Consider the following 19,156-nt stretch of genomic DNA (forward strand, 5'->3'; position numbering starts at 1 on the left):
TTGCCTATGTGGTATTGTCACAAAGTCAGTTCAATATGAGGGTAATGCCTCCTGTCCTCACTCTGAATTGAGACTTGACAACAATAGCATGAAGCCAGTTTAGATAGGAACACTGCCCTCAGTGTGAATGGGTTGCAGGAAGGGAGGGGTTTGGCTGTTCTTGGAATAATACTTTGTGTGCATGTATGTAATACATATTCCCGAACTGCTTTTTCTCTGCCTGTCTCCTGTTGATTCATTAGTCTCTTCCACATCTTCCTTTCTTTCTCTGTTGTAAGTGTATTTTCTTCAGTATTCTTTCCATCTCTCTATTCACTTAATTTTGGTTTTACTGTATCTCAGGGGAGCTAGAAAAGCAGCATGGAGCAAAGAATCTTTCTTTAAAGACCAATGGAGCTCAAATGGAAACACAATCCAAGCAAGGATCTCCGACAGGTTAGAATCTACCGTGGGTCTTCACTTCCTATCTGGAAAATGAGTTTATTCTCTTAGATTTGCAGCATGGGAGAAAAGGATGGAAAGAGGAAGGGCTAGACATGTTCAGTCTCTCTGATGGATAATCCTACAGCACTAACCACTGAAATGAGTTAAAGTAAATTATTCTTTTTTGAAAAAAGAATTCTTATATTCTATTTTCCAAATAATGCATCCATGTGGTCATGTTTCCTTACACTCTCTGCTACATCCTTCCAGCGGCCTTCTAGGACTAAAACTTAACTTGGAAGACCATTGGCTCATTCTTTGGCCTCCTGTTGGTATAGAAACCAAAAGCTGGAAATCTCATGTTTATGATCAACGGTCAGCTGGAATGGACTCTACATCTAAACTGGGTTTGAACTGTGGGAGCTTCTCTGAAATAGCTAGTCACACATCTTCTCATTTCATGATGCTTAAATTCTCAAAGTGGATCATCTGATCCCTGAACGGGAAGAAGCAGAGAGGAGAAAATGTGTATTGTAAAGGGCAACCAAGAAGGAAATTGCTTTTCCTAATGCTCTTAATTTGGCTTGAGGTATATGGATTAGTTTGGGTCAAAAAATCATAAGGATCTTTCAACAGTCTGACAGTAGTTTAGTAAATAAACTACAATAACATGCCCTAGGCAAGCCTAGGACTACAAAATGCTAATGTAGTTGTTTTTGAGAGGACATGATGCGGCCACATTATTGAAATTAAGCAGGTCTGGGTCTTGTCAATGCCTGGATGGGAGACCACCTGGAAACCCCATCTTATACCATCTTGAATTCCATGATGGAAGAAAGGCAGAACATAAATGGACTAAATAAATATGTATCTATTTTTGGCTAAGAGGAGGAGATAATTCTTTTTTTTTTTAAAGTATCTGTACTACGGACAATATGATTTAACAGAGTATCTTGGGAACTGTAATATTGTGAGGGAAGACTAAGGAACTCTATTAGAGAACACTCAGCATCTTCATTAATTTACAATTCACATAATTCATTGGGGGAAACAGATAAAAGCTCATCATACAGATATTTATTTATTTGATTGATTGATTTAGCGATATATATTCCCTCCAATTTCCAAGGAACTTGAGGTGACATAAGAGTTATAACAATACAAAAAATACAATAAAAACAGCATTGGCTGACATCTGTTGCTAGCGCTGCTTTTCTGCAGGCTCCCAGAAGCCTCTCTGCCTATGTTTGAGACTGCAGGTGTATGGGTCTCACTTTTGACATGCTCAGGAGCCTCACAGCATCGTGAGCTCTCCGTTTGTTGGCATATTGTGGAACAGTCACTCAGTAAGCAATGGGACAGTTACCCCTAGATTTAGCAGCTGCAAAAGAGCCAAATTGAAAGGGAGCTCACCTCGCACCTTTCTCATGCTGGGATGCCTGAGTAGACTCCTGAAGTTAACTCGCAACAGTTAACTCTCCATTCAAGGTCTCTCCCTGCACAATTGACCCTCCTTTGGTTTACCTCCCCTCCACAGACGCCTCAAATGAGCTAAAAGCCAATTATCTCAGGAGGGAAGTCAGAAAAGGCTCCAGGGGATGCACATTCCCTCCTTATCAAAAGAAGGTTGGAGTGGGTGATAGGAACTCAGAGATATACCCATTAAAACGCTGATTAGTTTACTAAGTGTTTCCCACTGAAAAGAGTTCCCATGTTTGCAAACGTTCAACCACTCCATTTTCATCATCCTATTCATGCACTGTGTTGTAGTTTAGCACAGCAGACAAAACAATGGGATCTTTTGAGATTCCCCAGAATTGGCCTAGTCAAGGAAGAAGGTCAATTGGAATGTCCCCTCAGGACATATTTTGGGCTTTGTCTGCCCCTGGATTCTTGAGCCTTGGTCTCCAGTGCTACCCACTTGGTTACCACCTTGTGGAGTCACCTGTTACTTTGACGCTGCAAGGAACACTTGCTATACCATTTAGCTGCATTTTGCTCTGTGGGCCACCCCTGCTTCCAGGCCCTAGATCAGCTCCCTTTCCGGATCCATTCTTTACTGCTCTCCTTGCTAAAACCTGGAGCTGGCTTCACGAGAGCAGGTGCCCTTGGGATCCATCCCTGCTATCTAACTCCCTTGATTCTTCACTACTTGCTGCTCCTCAGTCTGTCCCTGAGAAAAGAGATCTGTTGATTGCTCCTGAGCCACAAGGGTCCACCTGCTACTGAAGGAAGAACCGAGGTTGTATGATAACTGCTGCACCCCAATCTGGGCCCCCTCTATCCTAAATCCTACCCCCTCTTCTCTCCTAAACTCTCCAAGAGCCTGTCTCTCTGAGCCTCCTTTCTCTGAGCCAGCCTAGAAGCTACTTCAGTTCAACTCTTAGCAGCTGTATGGTTAATCTTGTAACATATTTTTAGTAATAATATTGATTTTAGTGACTCTCTTATTCCACTCTACCCCTTTCTTGCAAATAAAACCTTTTCTGTTTTTGAACATCTCTCTCTCAGCCAGTCATTTTCCTATAACCAACACTTGTATTAAATTTATTCTGATGTGGAACTGTTCCACTGAGCTAATTTCCCCACACAAAGCCCGAATGCAATTTTGGGGGTGTTTACCAATCACCCCGGGGCAGATCCATTAACACATCCTGACTAATGAAGCGCCAGTGCTGTGGACAAGTTCTCTACTAATGGAGCACCACCTCTTGAGGGGTGGGGGACAGATTTTGACAATCTTCTTTCCTTTCCCCCAGAAGTCCTCTGTGTCACTAGAAAAGATGTCCCTGAGGGCTTTCCCCCTCCCTTCTGGGGGAAGGGAAGGTCATCAAAATTTTACCCCCTCCTCATAAGTGTCAGTGCTGAAGTTAGCTGACTGCTTCTGCAAAACCAAGGCATTTCATGAAGCACCAACGCTTTATTTGTCATAATATCAGCCATTATATGCCTTGACACTCAATTTAAAATCTGTCTGGAACTAATTATAATCAATCAGCCTCCTAATTCAAATCAGTCAACAGTTTGATATTGTTTTGAACTGCAGCAACAAAATGAGAAGCTAAAGTTCAAATAAAATGGGAAGCTAACATTCAAATATAAAAAATGTCAAACAGATTTTTAATGTTTTGCAAAATTATGTTTACACTGTGCTAACCAAGGGTTGACTGAAAGAGAAAAGACAGAAGCGGAGCATGTAGGATGATGAAGAGTGTTCATAAAAAGTGATTTTTGTGTTTGGAAGTATCTGACCTTAGACATGTATTTCATTGCTGAAGAAGGGATCTGTTTTATTTTCAAAGGCAAAAAAGATTTGGGAGAGAAGGTCCCGGACAGCACAGTGGAGGTAAGTAGAATGCAGAGCAGCTGAGGTAAGTAATTCTCCCTCACTTCAGCTCTTCTTACATTCTCTGTTGTTTCTTTTCTCAGGTTTTAATCAATGCCTCCCCAGCCAGACTGACAATTTTACCAATTTCCAGAGATACAATAAAAAGTTACTGCTAGGACGGGTAATACAACTTTCAAATCCAGATTAAACTTCAAAGCATTTTTTTGCAAGCCGTTTCTATAACTGTAACACATCCTTCATGGAGCGAGCGCCCGAACTCTGGAGACTAACCTACTCTGTCCTCATCCCCCACCCAACATACTTTCAGGAGAAACCAGAGACGCAGCTGAGATGAGCTCCCTTTACAGGTCACCACCATCGCAGAACCCCCTGCTAAAACTCACTGCTGTGATCTTCCCCTCATAGGCTCTTCTGCCCTAGACATTGTCACCTCTGTTGGGGTCCTTGAACATATCCATTGGGTATCTTCAGATGTTGGAAGATTAGGCCAAACCTTTCCCAGCTTGGGGAGGGCTGCTGGGTGAGCCTTTTGTCTCTCCTTATTTAGGAGCAAGGACTCTGTTATAGGAGTCCTTTACAGATCCCAGCTCAAGGGTAAATTCTAATCTGGCAGAGATTTCTGAATATTTTATTTGCCCTGGCTTTGTCCTCTCCCTAGACTCTTTCACACCTAGCAGATAACTCCACCTCCACCTCCATTTGCCTACAGGTGTTACTTCCCATGGGGGCAAGAGCTGCAGTTCCCCACCAGCTTCCATTTCCTCAAATAACCTCAATTTCTAGGCTGCCCTCCAACTCCCAGATCCTTTCAGATCCTTTTCTCGATTACTGTTGTTTGGGCCTTTGCTCTTGGAGGCCATTTGCCCCACAGCTTTCTATTCCACAGCCTGTGAGACAATCCATCGTTGCAGGCGTGCTTGTTCCTCAGACTTTGCCAGTGATGAAGTGCTTTGTAAGAGCTCATTCATTACCCTGCTGACACTTCTGCTAATGGGGAGGAGGGACAGGCATTTCCATGGTCTCCTAGACACCTTTTGGCTTGCAGGCATTTCTCCATGAAGGGATTTTTCACTTCAGGGATGTAGAATTCTAAGGAGGCAGTTCATGAACCTTGACAAATATCTGTTCTTTGTGGGAATTCTGGAATCAGACAGACTTTGCTCCACATCTGTCATTAGCTCTCCACAGGAGGTATCTGTCTCTTCCCATTACATACACACACACACACACACACACACACACACACACACACACACACAGCCCTGGGAAGCCATTCCCATCTGAATCTCTTCACCTAGGATTCTGTCCCAAAGATATCCTTCCTGTAGGGAACTCCATTAGCTCCTGTTTTTCCACATAAGATTGGGAATCCCTTTGAGCTTTCTTTGTGAAGAGACTTCAAGCCCCTTCCTCCTCCCCTCTCCCTCCTCTTACTCCTCAGCAGAAGCGAGCATCTCCATTTTCTCTGAGATTACCTGATCTGCCACCATTTCATCAGATTTCTTTTTGTATCATTGTACAAGCGGATGGGTACCTTTTTTTTCTTCCTTTTTGACGTATGTAAAATCATTTCCTTTCACTTGCAAACCATCAAGTGGATCAGAGCGAGCTGCAACTTTGCTGAAATATGTCAGAATTCTGCTTTTTTTTTCCTTTTTAATTTTCTCCTTTTGTAAACAGATTAGTGAGTCATGTGTGCACCTTTCTGCTCAGAAAGACAGGAGCTGGGAAGAGCTCAAGTCTTTCAGTGAGCATCAGCAAATCTCATTTTTTTTCTTTTGCAAAGATGTGCAACCTCAATTATCCTCCCCTCTTTCTCTCTTGGCCTAGAGATTGCATGATGATGCAAGGGTTCCTAAGAGCTCCAATCATAGAGCAGAGCTCCATTGAAAAGAGAACTGTATTGCCACAAAGCAAACTAGAGAGCCCTTATCTCCATTTGCATTCATTCTCAATGGAGAAAAGGTGTGATAGGAAAAACCACCACCCAAACAATTAGGTTGTTCTTGTCAGCATGAAAGGCAGTGGTTGAGGCCATCAGCTGCCTGCACCTCCTTGTGTTAAAACCTCTCTCTGACCTGCTTTAAATGCCACTATCCAATTCTATTTGCTCAGCCTGGATAGTTGAGGTTGTGCAGTATGTGGAAACAGCATCACTGCCTTTGCTATAATGGGACTCTTCATTTCTAGAAGGAACATTTTGTGGGAAGGGGAAGAGAGGGTGGAAGGAGGAAGGAAGCTGAAAAGAGAATTGGTAAAGAGAAGATCTAGGAATGGTGTTAGCGGGGGTGGGAGGAGAAGATTTAGGGGTAATGTTTACGGTGGGCTGTGGGGCTTATGGGAAAGGAAAGAGTTGGTGGAGGTGGTGGGTCAAGGGGTTCAGGGCAGCCAGCAGTAGCAGACGGGAAGAAGTCTTGTAACATTTAATGCTTCTTTGACTGTTTCTAAACTAGGTGTCAATTCACAACAGGCTTCAAACGTACCAGCACAACTCCGTCCCGGGGCTCGAGAGTGGAATGCAGCCCAACACGCATCCTAACATGTCACGGGAGCGGCTGGAGACAGCATTGGTGCCCTCTTACCCTGCCTCGGCAGGGACACTTGTACAGTGCCAGCAGATTGTCAAAGTCATAGTCTTGGACAAGCCGTGCCTCGCTCGTATGGAGCCGGCCCTCAATCAGACTCTGACGCGTTACGTCTCCTCCGATTCCTGCAGCTCCACCCCCTTGCGCGGTCTAGGCAGCGGGCTCCAAGGAACCCCAGTGAAAATCATCCATCAGCCCCCACTTCCGCCTCCACCACCACCCTACAACCATCCGCACCAGACCTGCCCCCCCAGCTCCTTGCTTCAGAGGCGCAGGTACTCCAGCGGCTCACGCAGTCTAGTGTAGCAGCTCCACCCGCACTAGCCAAACAGCACAGACTTACCCTGGGACCCTTTTCTGTCTTCAGAGAAAATCTAGTTTGTGATTTATTTTTTAGTAAAACAAGAGAGAGAGAGAGAGAGAGAGAGAGAGAGAGAGAGAGAGAAGCAAAAACAAAGCAAAAGAGAGAGAGAGTCACAGTATGTACAATGAACATAACTAACTCCTTATCTCTCCTGAAATGATTCTGTTTGCGAAGAGCCCACCTGTAGAAACTGCCTGAACCCTTAAGAAGATGTTTCCTGCCTGTCTCCCATCCATCCATTCAGCCACACACACACACCTTTCTTATTCCCAGCACACATGGTAGTGTTTTGCTACCCTGCTTCTGGTTAGCTTTACTGCTCTTGGCTTTGTTTGCTTTGTGACTTCAGTTCCTTGTATTTCTGTCTCTCTTTCCTTACCTCTTCAGCTTCCCTGTTTTTTCACCATTATCAAATTCCACAGGTTTCTGACCAAAACAGACTTTCCTTACCTTCGGGGGCATTGATTTTGGGTAATCCACCTTGTTGAGGCTGAGAAGTTGTCATTACTGCTGCCGCCACTACAACCATTGCAACTTGCTAGGCTGGAGCTGGAATCTTGTGCCAATCACCCTGCTTTCTCCTCATTGCCTTTTTGGGTAGCTTGTTCTCTCACAGCAAACTTATTGGAAGAGAAAGTCAAGAGAAAAGGAGGGAGAAAGAGCAGAAGATGGAGAGTGCTCCCCACTCCATGCTGCAGCTGAACACAAAGCTGGGATCACTGTGGACATCAGACCCTTTTCTGCAGTTACATTAAAAGTATTGTACTAAGAGCTTTTTTGGACACCAGCAGAATGCACCATTTGTAAATACACACCTTTATGACTGAATGTGTATGGACTATACCCACTAAAGGAAGCACCAGGCAGTTCTGGGATGTCCAAGTGAGGGTAGAGAGAGTGAGTCTAGAAATCTTCCTGGCATGGCCACTTTTCCAAACTTAAAGGCTTTTCTCTGGCTTTTATTTTATTGATATCCTGCCTTTCAGCCTATACCAGCCCCAGGAGACAGCTCACAAAACAGAATAAAGCAACATCTCCACACAGGATTAATTTGGCATGAGGGATTATACACCCATCCCCTTTGAAACTCCCACCCTACCCTCCTTTGTCCTTTCAGTTCATATTTGTGAACTGAATCCTTGGTTCACAAACAACTAACTTATTCAATTTATAGGGTCCCAAACAACTGAGTGGGGCAGTGTGTATCTTTGGGGAAGAACAGGGCATGAGAGAAGCAGGCTATCGACTGTATTTCTCCCATCATCATGGCACAAATGTTGCTGGTTTAAAGTAGATTCCAGGTTCTCTCTTCTGCCTTCACCTTCCCTTCTGCCTCCCTCCTTAGATTCTGAGCTGATCGCGCTAACTCGTTTCAGAGGTCTATTTAGGAATATTATCCTGAATCAACAACATATATTTACATGGGCATGGAAAGATGCTATGCTGGGTCATGATCCAGACACAGCTGTGTGCGTGCATTAAATTCTTACCTTAACCTGCCTTAGCTTCTACAAGATATTGAAATGTACTTTTGTTTGTCAAAATGAAAGGGGGGGGGGCAAGGAGCCCCTAATTATCCAAAGTCTTTTTGCTCTGCTTCCACAAACACTCAAGCAAATCAGTTATATTGAAAGGAATTAAAGGATTGTTGCCTTGGTGTAGGCAGTCATGTAAACACAAGCTCATAACACCAGGCGGATTCCTCATTTCCTGCTTCCTCTCTCCTTTCCTTCCTTTTCTTTAAAATGCTGCGGCCTCCCACCAAAAAGAAAAAAAGAAAAAAAGCAAGGTGGATAGGGAGTTCCAGAGGGAGGAGATGAAAGCAGAGCTCAGCTCCTCGCTTTTATCAGAGATGCTGATGTGCAGAAAGATGGTATTAAAATGGGCTATGGTAGTATTTTTAGAAAAAATATCTCCCCACGCACGAGGGAGGAGCAGTATTAATTAGCTTAAGGGCTTTGCTCTTGCTCACTCTGTCTCCCTATGAGGCTTAAGAAGATCAACTTTAGGATTTGGAAATAGGGCAGAACAAGTTTTAAGTATCTTATTTATTTATTTTTAAAGAAGAATGTGTGTCTGTGTGTGTGTTGATTTTTTGCTTTCCATGTGAGGGCAAAATCACAGAAGTCAGCTGGTGTCGAAGCAGCAGTTTTACTGTCTTGAGCTGAGAGAAGCCAGCAGCCTGCTAGTAGGGTGGATAGGCAGCTGTCTATCCATATATCAAGTTATTTAACACGGAGAGAGAGAGACCCAGTGTGAATTTACCTCAGGTGGTTGCTGGCAGCATTTCTGCAGGTCTGGGCTTTCACCTCAGCATTTATTTGAAAGGGTCAAGTCACATGAGGAAGGCATGAGGAAGAATTTGAGCTCTTCCACATTGGGTTTTGTTGTGGCTTCCTACACAGTGTTTAGAGCCTCTTTAAAACTGCCAAAGTATATATTTTTAATCTCAGATGTAGTATTGAATTGAGTCAGATTGGGTCTCAGCTCTGAAGGAGAGCCTGTGTTTTTCAGTTTTGTTTTGTTTTTAATCCTATCTGCAGAAATAATAGTACAATGCCAGGGAAGGGAATATGATAAAGGAGGCGAGCTGTTTATGCATTTCAGGGCAGAGATTTTGTTCTCTTTCCTGGGACCCATGTTTTTCTCTGAATGCACGAGTTCTCAGTACCTTTGGCAATTGTGGCTGGGAATGATGGGAATTATAGTCCAACAACTTCTAGGTACCCAGTTCAAGAATCCATGTCTTAATTAGAGACACTCTTACCCCTGGACTTCGGGGCCGAAGTCCAGTACCTCCACACCCCCTGGGCCCCCCCCCCACCTCTTTAGTTTGTTCTGGGTGGTGAGGTTTGTGCCCTCAAGAACCAACGTGTTAAAAAATGATGCTTAACTTGCAGCAGGGGGTGGGCTGGGGTCTCCAAAGGCCTTTAGGTCCTGGCTCCCAAATTACCTAGGTGCTGCTCTGGTCTTAATGTCCTGTGGCCCAGGTGTGGACTCTGGTAACTCTGTCATTGATGTTAGTGGCAGGATGTTTCCCTCTGTGGTCAGCTCTTTGATATTTTTATCCTATCTATACCTCCCTGAGCCATTTTTGGAAGGGCGGTATATCAATTAATTAAATAAAATTATTATGCTCCACAAAGGAGAGTCCTAGTCATATTGAAGTGTAGGCAGTGGCGTGATTGTGCCCCACCCATCTGATTCTTGGAAACCTGCATCTCATACAAAAGGTAACGGTCATTGGCTCAGTGGTGAAGCTATGCATGCAGAAGGCCTATGTTCAGTCATAGGCTGGGGAGCAACAGCAGGAGAGAGGCCATGCACATACCTCTTGCCTGTGAGCTTCCCAGAGGCATGTAGTGGGCCACTGTGTGAAACAGGATGCAGGACTAGATGGGCCTTCTTGGGCCTGATCCAGCAGGGCTGTTCTTATGTTCAGTCCCTGGCATCTCTACTTAAAAGGATGTCAGCAGGGCTGGGGCTGGAAAAGTTTTCCTGGTACTGTGGAAAGCTATTGTGAGGGGCCGTATGCATACAGAAAAACCTAATATCAACCTCTGGCATCTCCAGACAAAAAAGAAGCATGTAGCAGGCCTAGGAAAGACTCCTTCCCAAAGGGACATGCATGCATTATGCATGCATTACACATGATGCATACATTACACATGCATTATGAGCCCTGATGGTCTTCATTTTTCTCCAGTTAATAGTAGGGATTGGGGCCCTGTGGATCAGGATTGTGTCAGAGGTAAGGTAAAAACCCACAACCCCACTCCTGCTGCAGTTCCAATCCACGGGTGTCTTCTATCTGACTGGCATTTTTAAAAACAAAAAACTAAGCTCACCAGGAGCAGTAACATTTTACATATCGTGTGTAGTTTGGCCCTGAGACCCCGAAGAGCCACTGCCAGTCAGAAGGTAAATTGACCAGTGGTCTGACAGCTTCATAGCTATTCCCTTGTACAAGGAGGGGAATAATGGCTATATTCTCAGATGGCGGAGGAGAATTTAGTCTTTCCATAGAGTGGGGAGCAAAATATAGCTTATACCGTTGCTGCAAAAAATAAAAATGGAAGGCAGAATTGGAGGGATTGAATGAGACTGTGTGTTGTGTGGGTCCAGTCAGATGCATGAGAACCCAACGGAGGTTTAATTATAGGGCCCACATCTCCTTTAATTTTGCTCTGTGGGGAGCATTCTAGGAATCACTGGCAGCTTCTTTCTTTTTTCAGTGCCTTCTGCTGTCTTGGAAGGTGTGTATGTTTCTGCACCATGCATTAGTTCAGCTATGAGGAAAATATGTGTTTAGATAAATAAATTAGATTTTACCTGACATTTCACACAAAGTGGCAGCAAAAACTTTTAAGCTTTTGATGGCACAATTGTTTTTTAGATGAAATATTTATGAGAATCTATGGAGTTGCTAGAAGAGAAGAATCCAGGTGGTTAATAATGGATTTGGGATGATGTGAAGATATTCAGTCATAGGAAGCTTTGCCTAATATGTCAGCCTCTTCCCTTCCCCCACATCACTTAATTTATAAAAGAAGAGCTGCTGGGCACATGAATTCATGGATCTCCCAGCCTCAGATCTATAAAACCTATGGTAGTGCTTTAACCTATCTATCAGCAATATCTGTATTAGTAGAGATAAGCCAAACTCACCCATCCTGATTTGCAACAGGGGGGTCTTTCCAAGCCTTTTTTGGAAGAGGAATCTCCAAAAATTTGAGAAAAGGCTTTTCCAAAGCTTGGCAAGATATAGCCTGAGGGAGCCTTTCCACCTTCAACAGCCTTTTTATATCTGTTAGTTTCCTCCCCTGCTCCTTTTCTAAAGGTACAGGATGTGAAGAAGAAGGGCCAAGGGTTCTCCTTAAATGTCTAGCTCCTTTCAGTGAAAAGTTCTGAGCATGCTCAAATACTCCATTGTCCACAGGAATCTTGGGAATTTTTTTTTTTAATCCTCCTTATAAATGAGTCCGCAGGAATAACTACACTTCCCAGAACTCTCATCTTCAAGACTGGCTTAGAATGTAGGAACAAGTTTGAAGCAGCTTTTCACTTTAGCTTTGGCCACTGTTTGTCTCCTTCCTACCCACTACAAGTTGGGGAAAGTGGAGAAGGAAAGAAAACTGTTGGATGAGAACTGAATGTTACAAGCAAAATTCAGAGGAGGGCTGGGCTCTTCCTCTGATGACTAGGAAATTGCCTCCCCCATTTCTGAGTCTTCTCCATTTCTAATTATTAGTATTAGTACTATTTCATAATTTCCAAGACTGCGTCCTGGCATTGAAATGTTCTAAACCTGAGTCTACATTCTAATTAAGCCCTACTACCCCAAACAGGAAATTAGTTCGTAAAACCACTAGGAACTCAACATATTACTTTACTGGTGGCATTGAACCAGAAGGCACTGTCTCTGTGGTTTTCTGCATGAAATGCTAAATTTCTCCATTTTGGAAGATGGAAGCCAGAATGTCAAGTATCGCCACTCTTGAGAATCCTAATGGCCCTGAGTTTCTTCTTATGTGTCCACTAGTGATATAGTATGACCTACCAATGGTATTTGATGGTTTATATTTATATTTGGATCTTGGGCATATCTGAATAGGCTCAGGCAAATGTACAAGTGGCCCCAAAAGAGAATGGCTGCCATGAGATGTGTCTGGATTTGATTGAGCATTCCTAAATTGTTGTTTGCTCTGGGTCATGCCATTATTTTCATTCATATGCAATGTATACCCAAAGAGAGCAGGCATTTCTAGAGTTGCCCACATCCAAAAGGCTGGCTCCAGGTTGAGAAGGGGCTAGGCAAGGTATGGTGGACTTCCTCTTTCCCGAGTAGATGCTCCCTGCTGTTTACAATGGTGGAGGGTGCAGCTGCTTTCACTGTCAGTGGGCTGGTAGCAGCAGTAGCGACAATGTTCCAGAGCCTGGGGTTGCTGCCCACTGTGTTTTCACTGCAAGGCTGCATTGGCGGGGAGAGGGGGCACAGCACATGACAGGACATTGCTGCTGTTGTTGGCCTGCTGAGAATGAAAGTCACCGAAATAAACGAAGTGGAGGGGGCCCACCCAGCCCGTGGCCACCAATTGCCAGTTGGTCCCAATCCTCTCAAGGAAGCCACGGCAGGTGTCAGCACCTGGACCCCTTTGAGGTGCTGAGTCCTCCGCAACAGCCCAAGGGTGCCTTGTGCTAATGCCAGCCTTGCACATCCAGATGTGTCCATGTTTCAGAACTGGAGTTTGGCATGTATAAGGCTGTAGTTTTAAAAGGTATGAGATATATTAGTGTAAAAGGGAATTATGTTGCTTCCCCCCACCCCCACCCCCCGCCTTCCAAGGCCGGGGTCAAGCTCCAGGCTTCTGCTCTATGCATAGCAATACAACCCCCTGCTGTTTAACCTCTTGATGTCCTATAGCCTCATAATTCCCCTGGGAATAATTACCAAACTATTTAATTGAAGCTTGTATTAATTAAGACCATGTTTAAAGGGTTATGTGTGCCGGTCAATTAGATATTACAAGCGGTTCGCACCAATGGCTTCCTAGATATCCACCCAGTTTGATCCCTAGTCTCATGCACTCAGGGAGATGGTAGATTGAAACATATTCTGTTGGTGGTGAACTTCAAGACCTGATGTGCCACTTGCTATGTGTGATGATGTCGCCCAAAGCAGTTCACAGATGCAGCTGATGGTGTTTTTCCAGTGGTGAGAACAACAGGGACTTGCAGATCAGGAGCTCAAGTAGGGGAGCTCTAAGAGAGACTGCAAGCCAAACTGCATTGCTGACTTTTGCTGCTGCCTTCAGTTGATCCTGCATTAAAAGGAAAAAAAGCAAAAAAGCAATTGTCTGCAGTAGTGTTCTACATTGGTAAAGCTTGGGAGTCAGTAGCAGCTCCCATCAGCCCTCGGTGTGGCTGATTAATTGTTTATTGGGCCTGTGCAAAGCTTTGGCCCCAACCTGAATGCCTTGCACAGTCTTCCACCACCTTGTAGAGGCAACCATTCCTACTGTGCAGTGCTGGGTGTGCTTTGGCTGGTGCTGATGGGGCTCCTTTAATGGAAATTGAGCCCTTTTGAATCCCTGCACCATCTTGGAAGGCATGCATGGAGTTCTGGGAAGCGTAGCCCTTCGCAGTGCTTTCCCCACAGAGCTCATAAGAGACGGTTCCATCTCTCTTAAGGGGCCCTCCCAGCACTGAGAAAAGTGCAGTACTATGCAGAAGTCAGCACAGTGGGGAGTGACTCTCATATTGAGGGATTTTTAAATTTTTTTTTTGCCAAAGTAGCCCCCCACTTGAAAAATAGTGATGATCACTGGTTTACAGCAATGGTCTAGGACAGGTTTTCTTAACCTTGGGCCCCCAGATGTTGTTGGACTACAACTCCCAGAATCCCTAGCCACAAAGGCCATGTCTGGGGATTCTGGGAGTTATAGTCCAGCAGCATCTGGGGGCCCAAGGTTAAGAAACCGTGGTCTAGGGCCAGGGTCTACCTGAAGTTGTGTTTATCCATGCAAAAACAATGAAGGATGAAGGATGCAACAGTCAACCAAAGCAAGAGGGCGATAGTACATTTTATAATAATCACAGCACATTTGATTATGAATAATACTTTGAGTCACATGCTTCATCTTGCTATCCTTACAATAACCTTGTAAGGTAAGTTAGTATTATTATCTCTGTGTTGTAGATGGGAGGCTGAGGCTGAAATGGAATGGCTTGTCTAAGGCCACAATTCGTGGCAGAGGTGAGATTCAAACCTGGAACTGCCTGATTTGTAGCCTCATTAGTCACTACACTAGACCAATTCTCATAAGGCTCTCTGGCCATAATACAGCATAGAGTTCCGGACCCCACTGATTTCAGTGAGACAGGTTCTCAGGACTGCATAGATCTCACTTATTTCAGTGGGACAAGTACCCAGAATTGGGCACTCGCCCAGGATTTCTTTATACAAGTCACTATGCCCTTTCATTCCAGTTAAGGAAATCCTTAGCCTTATATTAGCTAGCATGGTTAGGTAAAACATTTTCAAGAAGAGAGGTATTTCATGTTATAGAATTGCAAAGTTTGAAATAAGGAATGCCCATTAGGTTCTGTGAGTCTATGATGATCTGAAATAAAAGGTGCACCTTTTATCTAAAGAATGCTTTTCTCGTACATCAAGAATAAAAGAAAAGTAGTCTGACAATTCTCGGGGCATATCCGCACTGTGGGTTTAAATGGATTTAACTTTCCTTTTCCTTAATACTGTAATTTTGCAAAAGAGGAAGAGATTCTACCAAAGAATTCTCAGCATCTGCACCAAACTTTGAACACTCTGGGGAGGCCATTACAGTGAAACTGGTATAAAACTGATGGATGTTTGTAGTGTAGATAGGCTCCTAGGGTTCTTGCAGTAGATATATTATGAGTCAGACTGGTAATTCCTCTCATACACTATTGTTAAGTGTGGGCTTCCATGATCTTGGTTGGAGAATTTTTGCACACCTGAAATCTTTTAAGCAGGGGAGTTGGCAATCATACCTGGGTCATCCATGAAAATGTAGGCACAATTGCAACATTTCATTTCCCATATTTTAATAGTAGAGTAAATAATAACTTAGAGCTACTGCTTTCAGGCTAATTCTGTAGGAGCCTGCAGGCCATATTTTAAAAAGCATTTTCACCATCTCTGCCCCCTCCTTTCTGCTCCTAATGGTGTATACTGTGGCTTTAGATTGAAACAGAAATACCATCTCTTTCTTCTAACAGAAAAAAAGTATTAGTCACTAGTGAAGCAAGCAGCTTCCGCTCCACAGTAGCATTGTTAAGAGTGACTGGCATCTCTTTTTAGTCTAGCTCCATTATAATCATCATGCAGTATTATTGTTTTGAAGCAATGATGCTTGGAAGCTTGTGGGACATCTGAAACAAGCAGCAGTCTCTAGATTTCTGGAACTACTGCCTGCCAGGAAGATTCTGCCTTTTTTAAAAAGTAGCTGGGGTGGGGGGGAGAATGCAGATGCATCATATCTGCTGGGACATTACAGTCTGTTGCTTCTACTGTAAAGCCCACCACTAAGGACAGAGCTCAGGACAATTGATAGTAGTCTTCGATGTCTGTAACTCTTGTAGTGGCTGTAGAGCCTCTTATTTCTTCACCACTCCTACAAAACCATGCCTGGGTCAGAAGCTTTAAAGATCTCTTTTACTGTTTATTTGCTTTTTTCTTTTCACTCTGTTACTACTTGGCATCCCACTGAATGTTTCTTTTCATTCTCCAAGCAAGACAGCAAAGATGTTACTTACCTGTATGTGTAGGCTAATTGAGAGCACCTGTCTGTCCATCCGTCTGTACCTGTTTCCTGTTGTACATATTCTCGAGAGAAAAGCTTCCTTTGGGAACAGCAGCGTGCTCACATCTAGCAAAGACTCCAAATGGCTAATATTTTGTAACAAAATAGACAATATGTATTTTATCTGTTCAATTAATAGAGTTTTAGAAATTATATTGAGATATGTCACTTGTGCAAGTATGTCTTCTTTGCCTCAACCACCTGCCGCGTCTCCCTTGACCTCTCCTCGCACGTGCTGCCTCAGCGGATGCAGGCCGGATAGCTTTGTGTGAGTCAAGTTGCCAACAAAATTTCAAGCAAAACTTAAAGCAAGGGGGTGGGGTGCCTCAAGCAAAACCTGAGGGATTTTGAAAGACGTTTTTTTAAAAAAATGATGTAAGAGTAACAGAGTTTCTCACGAGGAGGGGCCTTTTGTACATTGCTAGGTTGTCACTGGATTTAGCCTGAAGCAAAACTTTGAAGTGAAGTTGAAGGTTCCAGCTCTGGCAAGACCAGTTTAACGGGAAGCCAGTGCAAAGAGTTTTCTCTATCTCTCTTTCTCAGAAGGGTTTCAAACTTTCTCAGAAGAGTTCCAAACCTTCTACAAATAAAACCATAGCACAGAAAGGCAATGGTGTCCTGTAAGCTTGATAGCCCCTGACATGACCTCCAGTTCCAAGTTCCCCTCATTGTCCCCCTCACTTTCTCCCTTGTGAACCAGAACATAGCCAGAGGGCTCTTTAAGCACTTCCTCCGTACTGCAAATGGCAGCAGAGGCTTTGGCGCAGCCCTTTCCTTATTCACTTCAGCTGTGCTTGCTCCTATTTGCTTTTGTCTTAAGCCTGGACTACATATGCAGCAAAATGAGGTAGTAAAGTCTAGAATGGACTGTACCACTTAAGATTCCAGGTAGGGGAATATTTCTTTGTATCACTTGCTTTTAGAAAGCTAAGCAAAGTAGCGTACAAAATGACCAGAATCTTTGTCCATGGCTTTTTTTAGTGTGTGGGAGTATTCAGGAATATGATAAACACCTCTGAAGTAAGTAGTGCAGTCCACACTATCACCTCAGGCTTCTGTTTCCTTTTTCTGGTGTTATTGTGGACCAAGGTTTAGTGTCAAACCACATTGCACTCAGAATGGTGGGTATGCAGCCCGCCAGCCCTTTCTGAAGAGCAAAACAATTTCTAGAGAGAAAACTGGGACTCAGTCAACAAATTATTGTGATCCATAGACCAGGAAGAGATTGGGAGCAGAGAAACTCGCAGTGAGGGGGTGCTTAAACCTTTCCTCAGGTTTCCCCAGCAGCTCTCCTCCTTCCCCTACCATTCCTCTGCTTCTGATCACTGCCAATGGGTTATAATTGCACACATTTGTGTATAATGTGTAGTTTTTGACCCATAGCTCATACAGGGAAGTAATTGGCAAACTTCCCTAATTAGAAATGGGATCTGTCAATATCTGCTCTTTTTTTACATAGGGTAGAAGTGGGTTGAAGAGTCCTTTGACTGTCCAGTGGTTCTTCTGGGAGTTAGTCAGCAGCAGACAGAGCCAATAGTGTTGGCCATTTGGCCCTGTCTCAGCTGAAAATGCAACCCCTTGTTAAAAATTAGCTGCCACCTAGCGAGAGCTGCGTGTCGTCAAAAATGCTCTTTGGATCTGGTGCTGAAAGCACTTTTTAAAAGACAACTAGTCTGAGCTTTCTGTAAAGCCAACACAAAGTTCTTCCTACCTTTGTGGTTCTTAGGAGAAACAGGTGAGGACCTTTGTGTCTAATTCTCTATTGTATGGTGTTGACCCCACATGTTACAAGGACGTTTATGCTGTGGAGGTGAAACCCACTGCCATTGGAGACCCACTGCCATTCAGTGCAGACAATACTGAGCTAGATGAACCGATTGTCTGACTCAGTTTAAGGCAGTTTTCTGTGTTCCTGTGTCTCTGTTCTGACAGTGCCGATCATCTGCTGGAGACAAGGGGGTAGAAGTACAAAATTGTTGCACTAGGTCTGGCACTTGCATTCAAGCCAAGAGTTGTGCTACTAAAGTAAATGTAAAGTGTGTCGTCGAGTCAGTTTCGACTCCTGGTGGCCACAGAACCCTGTGGTTGTCTTTGGTAGAATACAGGAGGGGTTGACCATTGCCATCTCCCGCACAGTCTGAGATGATGCCTGTCAGCATCTTCCTATATCATTGCTGCCCGATATAGGTGTTTCCCATAGTCTGAGAAACATACCAGCAGGGATTTGAACCGGCAACCTCTGTCTTGATAATCAAGTCATTTCCCCACTGCACCATTAAGTGGCTCGCATATGCTAATGCAACAGTTGCTCAACCTGCATCATGCTTCATTTATTTTAAAGGGAACTTTCACGCAAAAGTGCCATCCTGCAATTGCACAATGCTGCAAATGTCTGGTTTTTAAAGCAGCCTGGCTTGTTAATCAGGATGCCATCCAGTGCCCGCTACCAGATTATCGGTGCTCTCACAGCCTTTTACATTAAAATGACCAATAGGACAGAGTAAAAATGATGAGAAACCAACTACAAGTTCTCAAAAAGTGCATAATAGTTTGCATACACTATCGCAGGATTTCTGAATTTTACAAAAATGATGAATTCCCTGTTTCAAAAAACACAATTTTATTAAACCACAGATTGACATTTACTCAAACTTTTAAATAAGTCTTTGAAAGTATGGGCATGATCCATCAGGCAGTTCTCCTGCAAAGGCATCATTCATATGGAGCAATACACTTACTTCAATGGGCCACTGGAGTAAATGTATTGTTCTATATGGAGCTGGGGCTTCACTTGTTTCTACCCATTGGTTCCTTTCCATGGGAGTTGATATGTAAACAAAGGACACTGTAACCTCTTCGTCCAGAGGATGAACAGCAGCAGAGACTGGCTGAGCCCTCCTTTAGAAAGATTTTTTTTTTTACTCCGGACATAAATCGGGCTAGGTTCCAAGAGAGGGAAAACTGAATTGTGTGTGAAATGCTTTCTGAAATATCACACAGATGTTAGGGTAAATCTGGCCGATATATGAATGCACACTCATCCTCCCAAAGTAAAGTCGCCATCTGAAAAGCTCCCTGGTGCATTTTG

The 19,156-nt window shown here is 43.8% G+C and overlaps 1 protein-coding gene across 8 annotated transcripts in view; it reads left to right on the plus strand.

The window, feature by feature from the left end:
- Nucleotides 1-16,240, plus strand: part of IQSEC3 (IQ motif and Sec7 domain ArfGEF 3) — a 246,079-nt gene extending 229,839 nt beyond the window's left edge. For 4 of the 8 annotated variants that reach the window (XM_053255097.1, XM_053255098.1, XM_053255103.1 and 1 more), the window contains 3 exons: nt 343-435; nt 3,726-3,769; nt 6,226-16,240. In XM_053255097.1, the coding sequence (XP_053111072.1) occupies nt 343-435; nt 3,726-3,769; nt 6,226-6,663 (575 nt within the window). In that variant the 3' untranslated portion in view covers nt 6,664-16,240. Of the gene's footprint in view, nt 1-342; nt 436-3,725; nt 3,770-3,852; nt 3,933-6,225 lie in introns of all 8 variants that reach the window. The other 4 variants (XM_053255099.1, XM_053255102.1, XM_053255100.1 and 1 more) reach the window with 3 other exon arrangements.
- Nucleotides 16,241-19,156: the final 2,916 nt, after the last annotated feature.

Source organism: Hemicordylus capensis, chromosome 5 (genome assembly GCF_027244095.1).
Source record: "Hemicordylus capensis ecotype Gifberg chromosome 5, rHemCap1.1.pri, whole genome shotgun sequence".
NCBI classification, from domain to species: Eukaryota; Metazoa; Chordata; class Lepidosauria; order Squamata; family Cordylidae; genus Hemicordylus; species Hemicordylus capensis.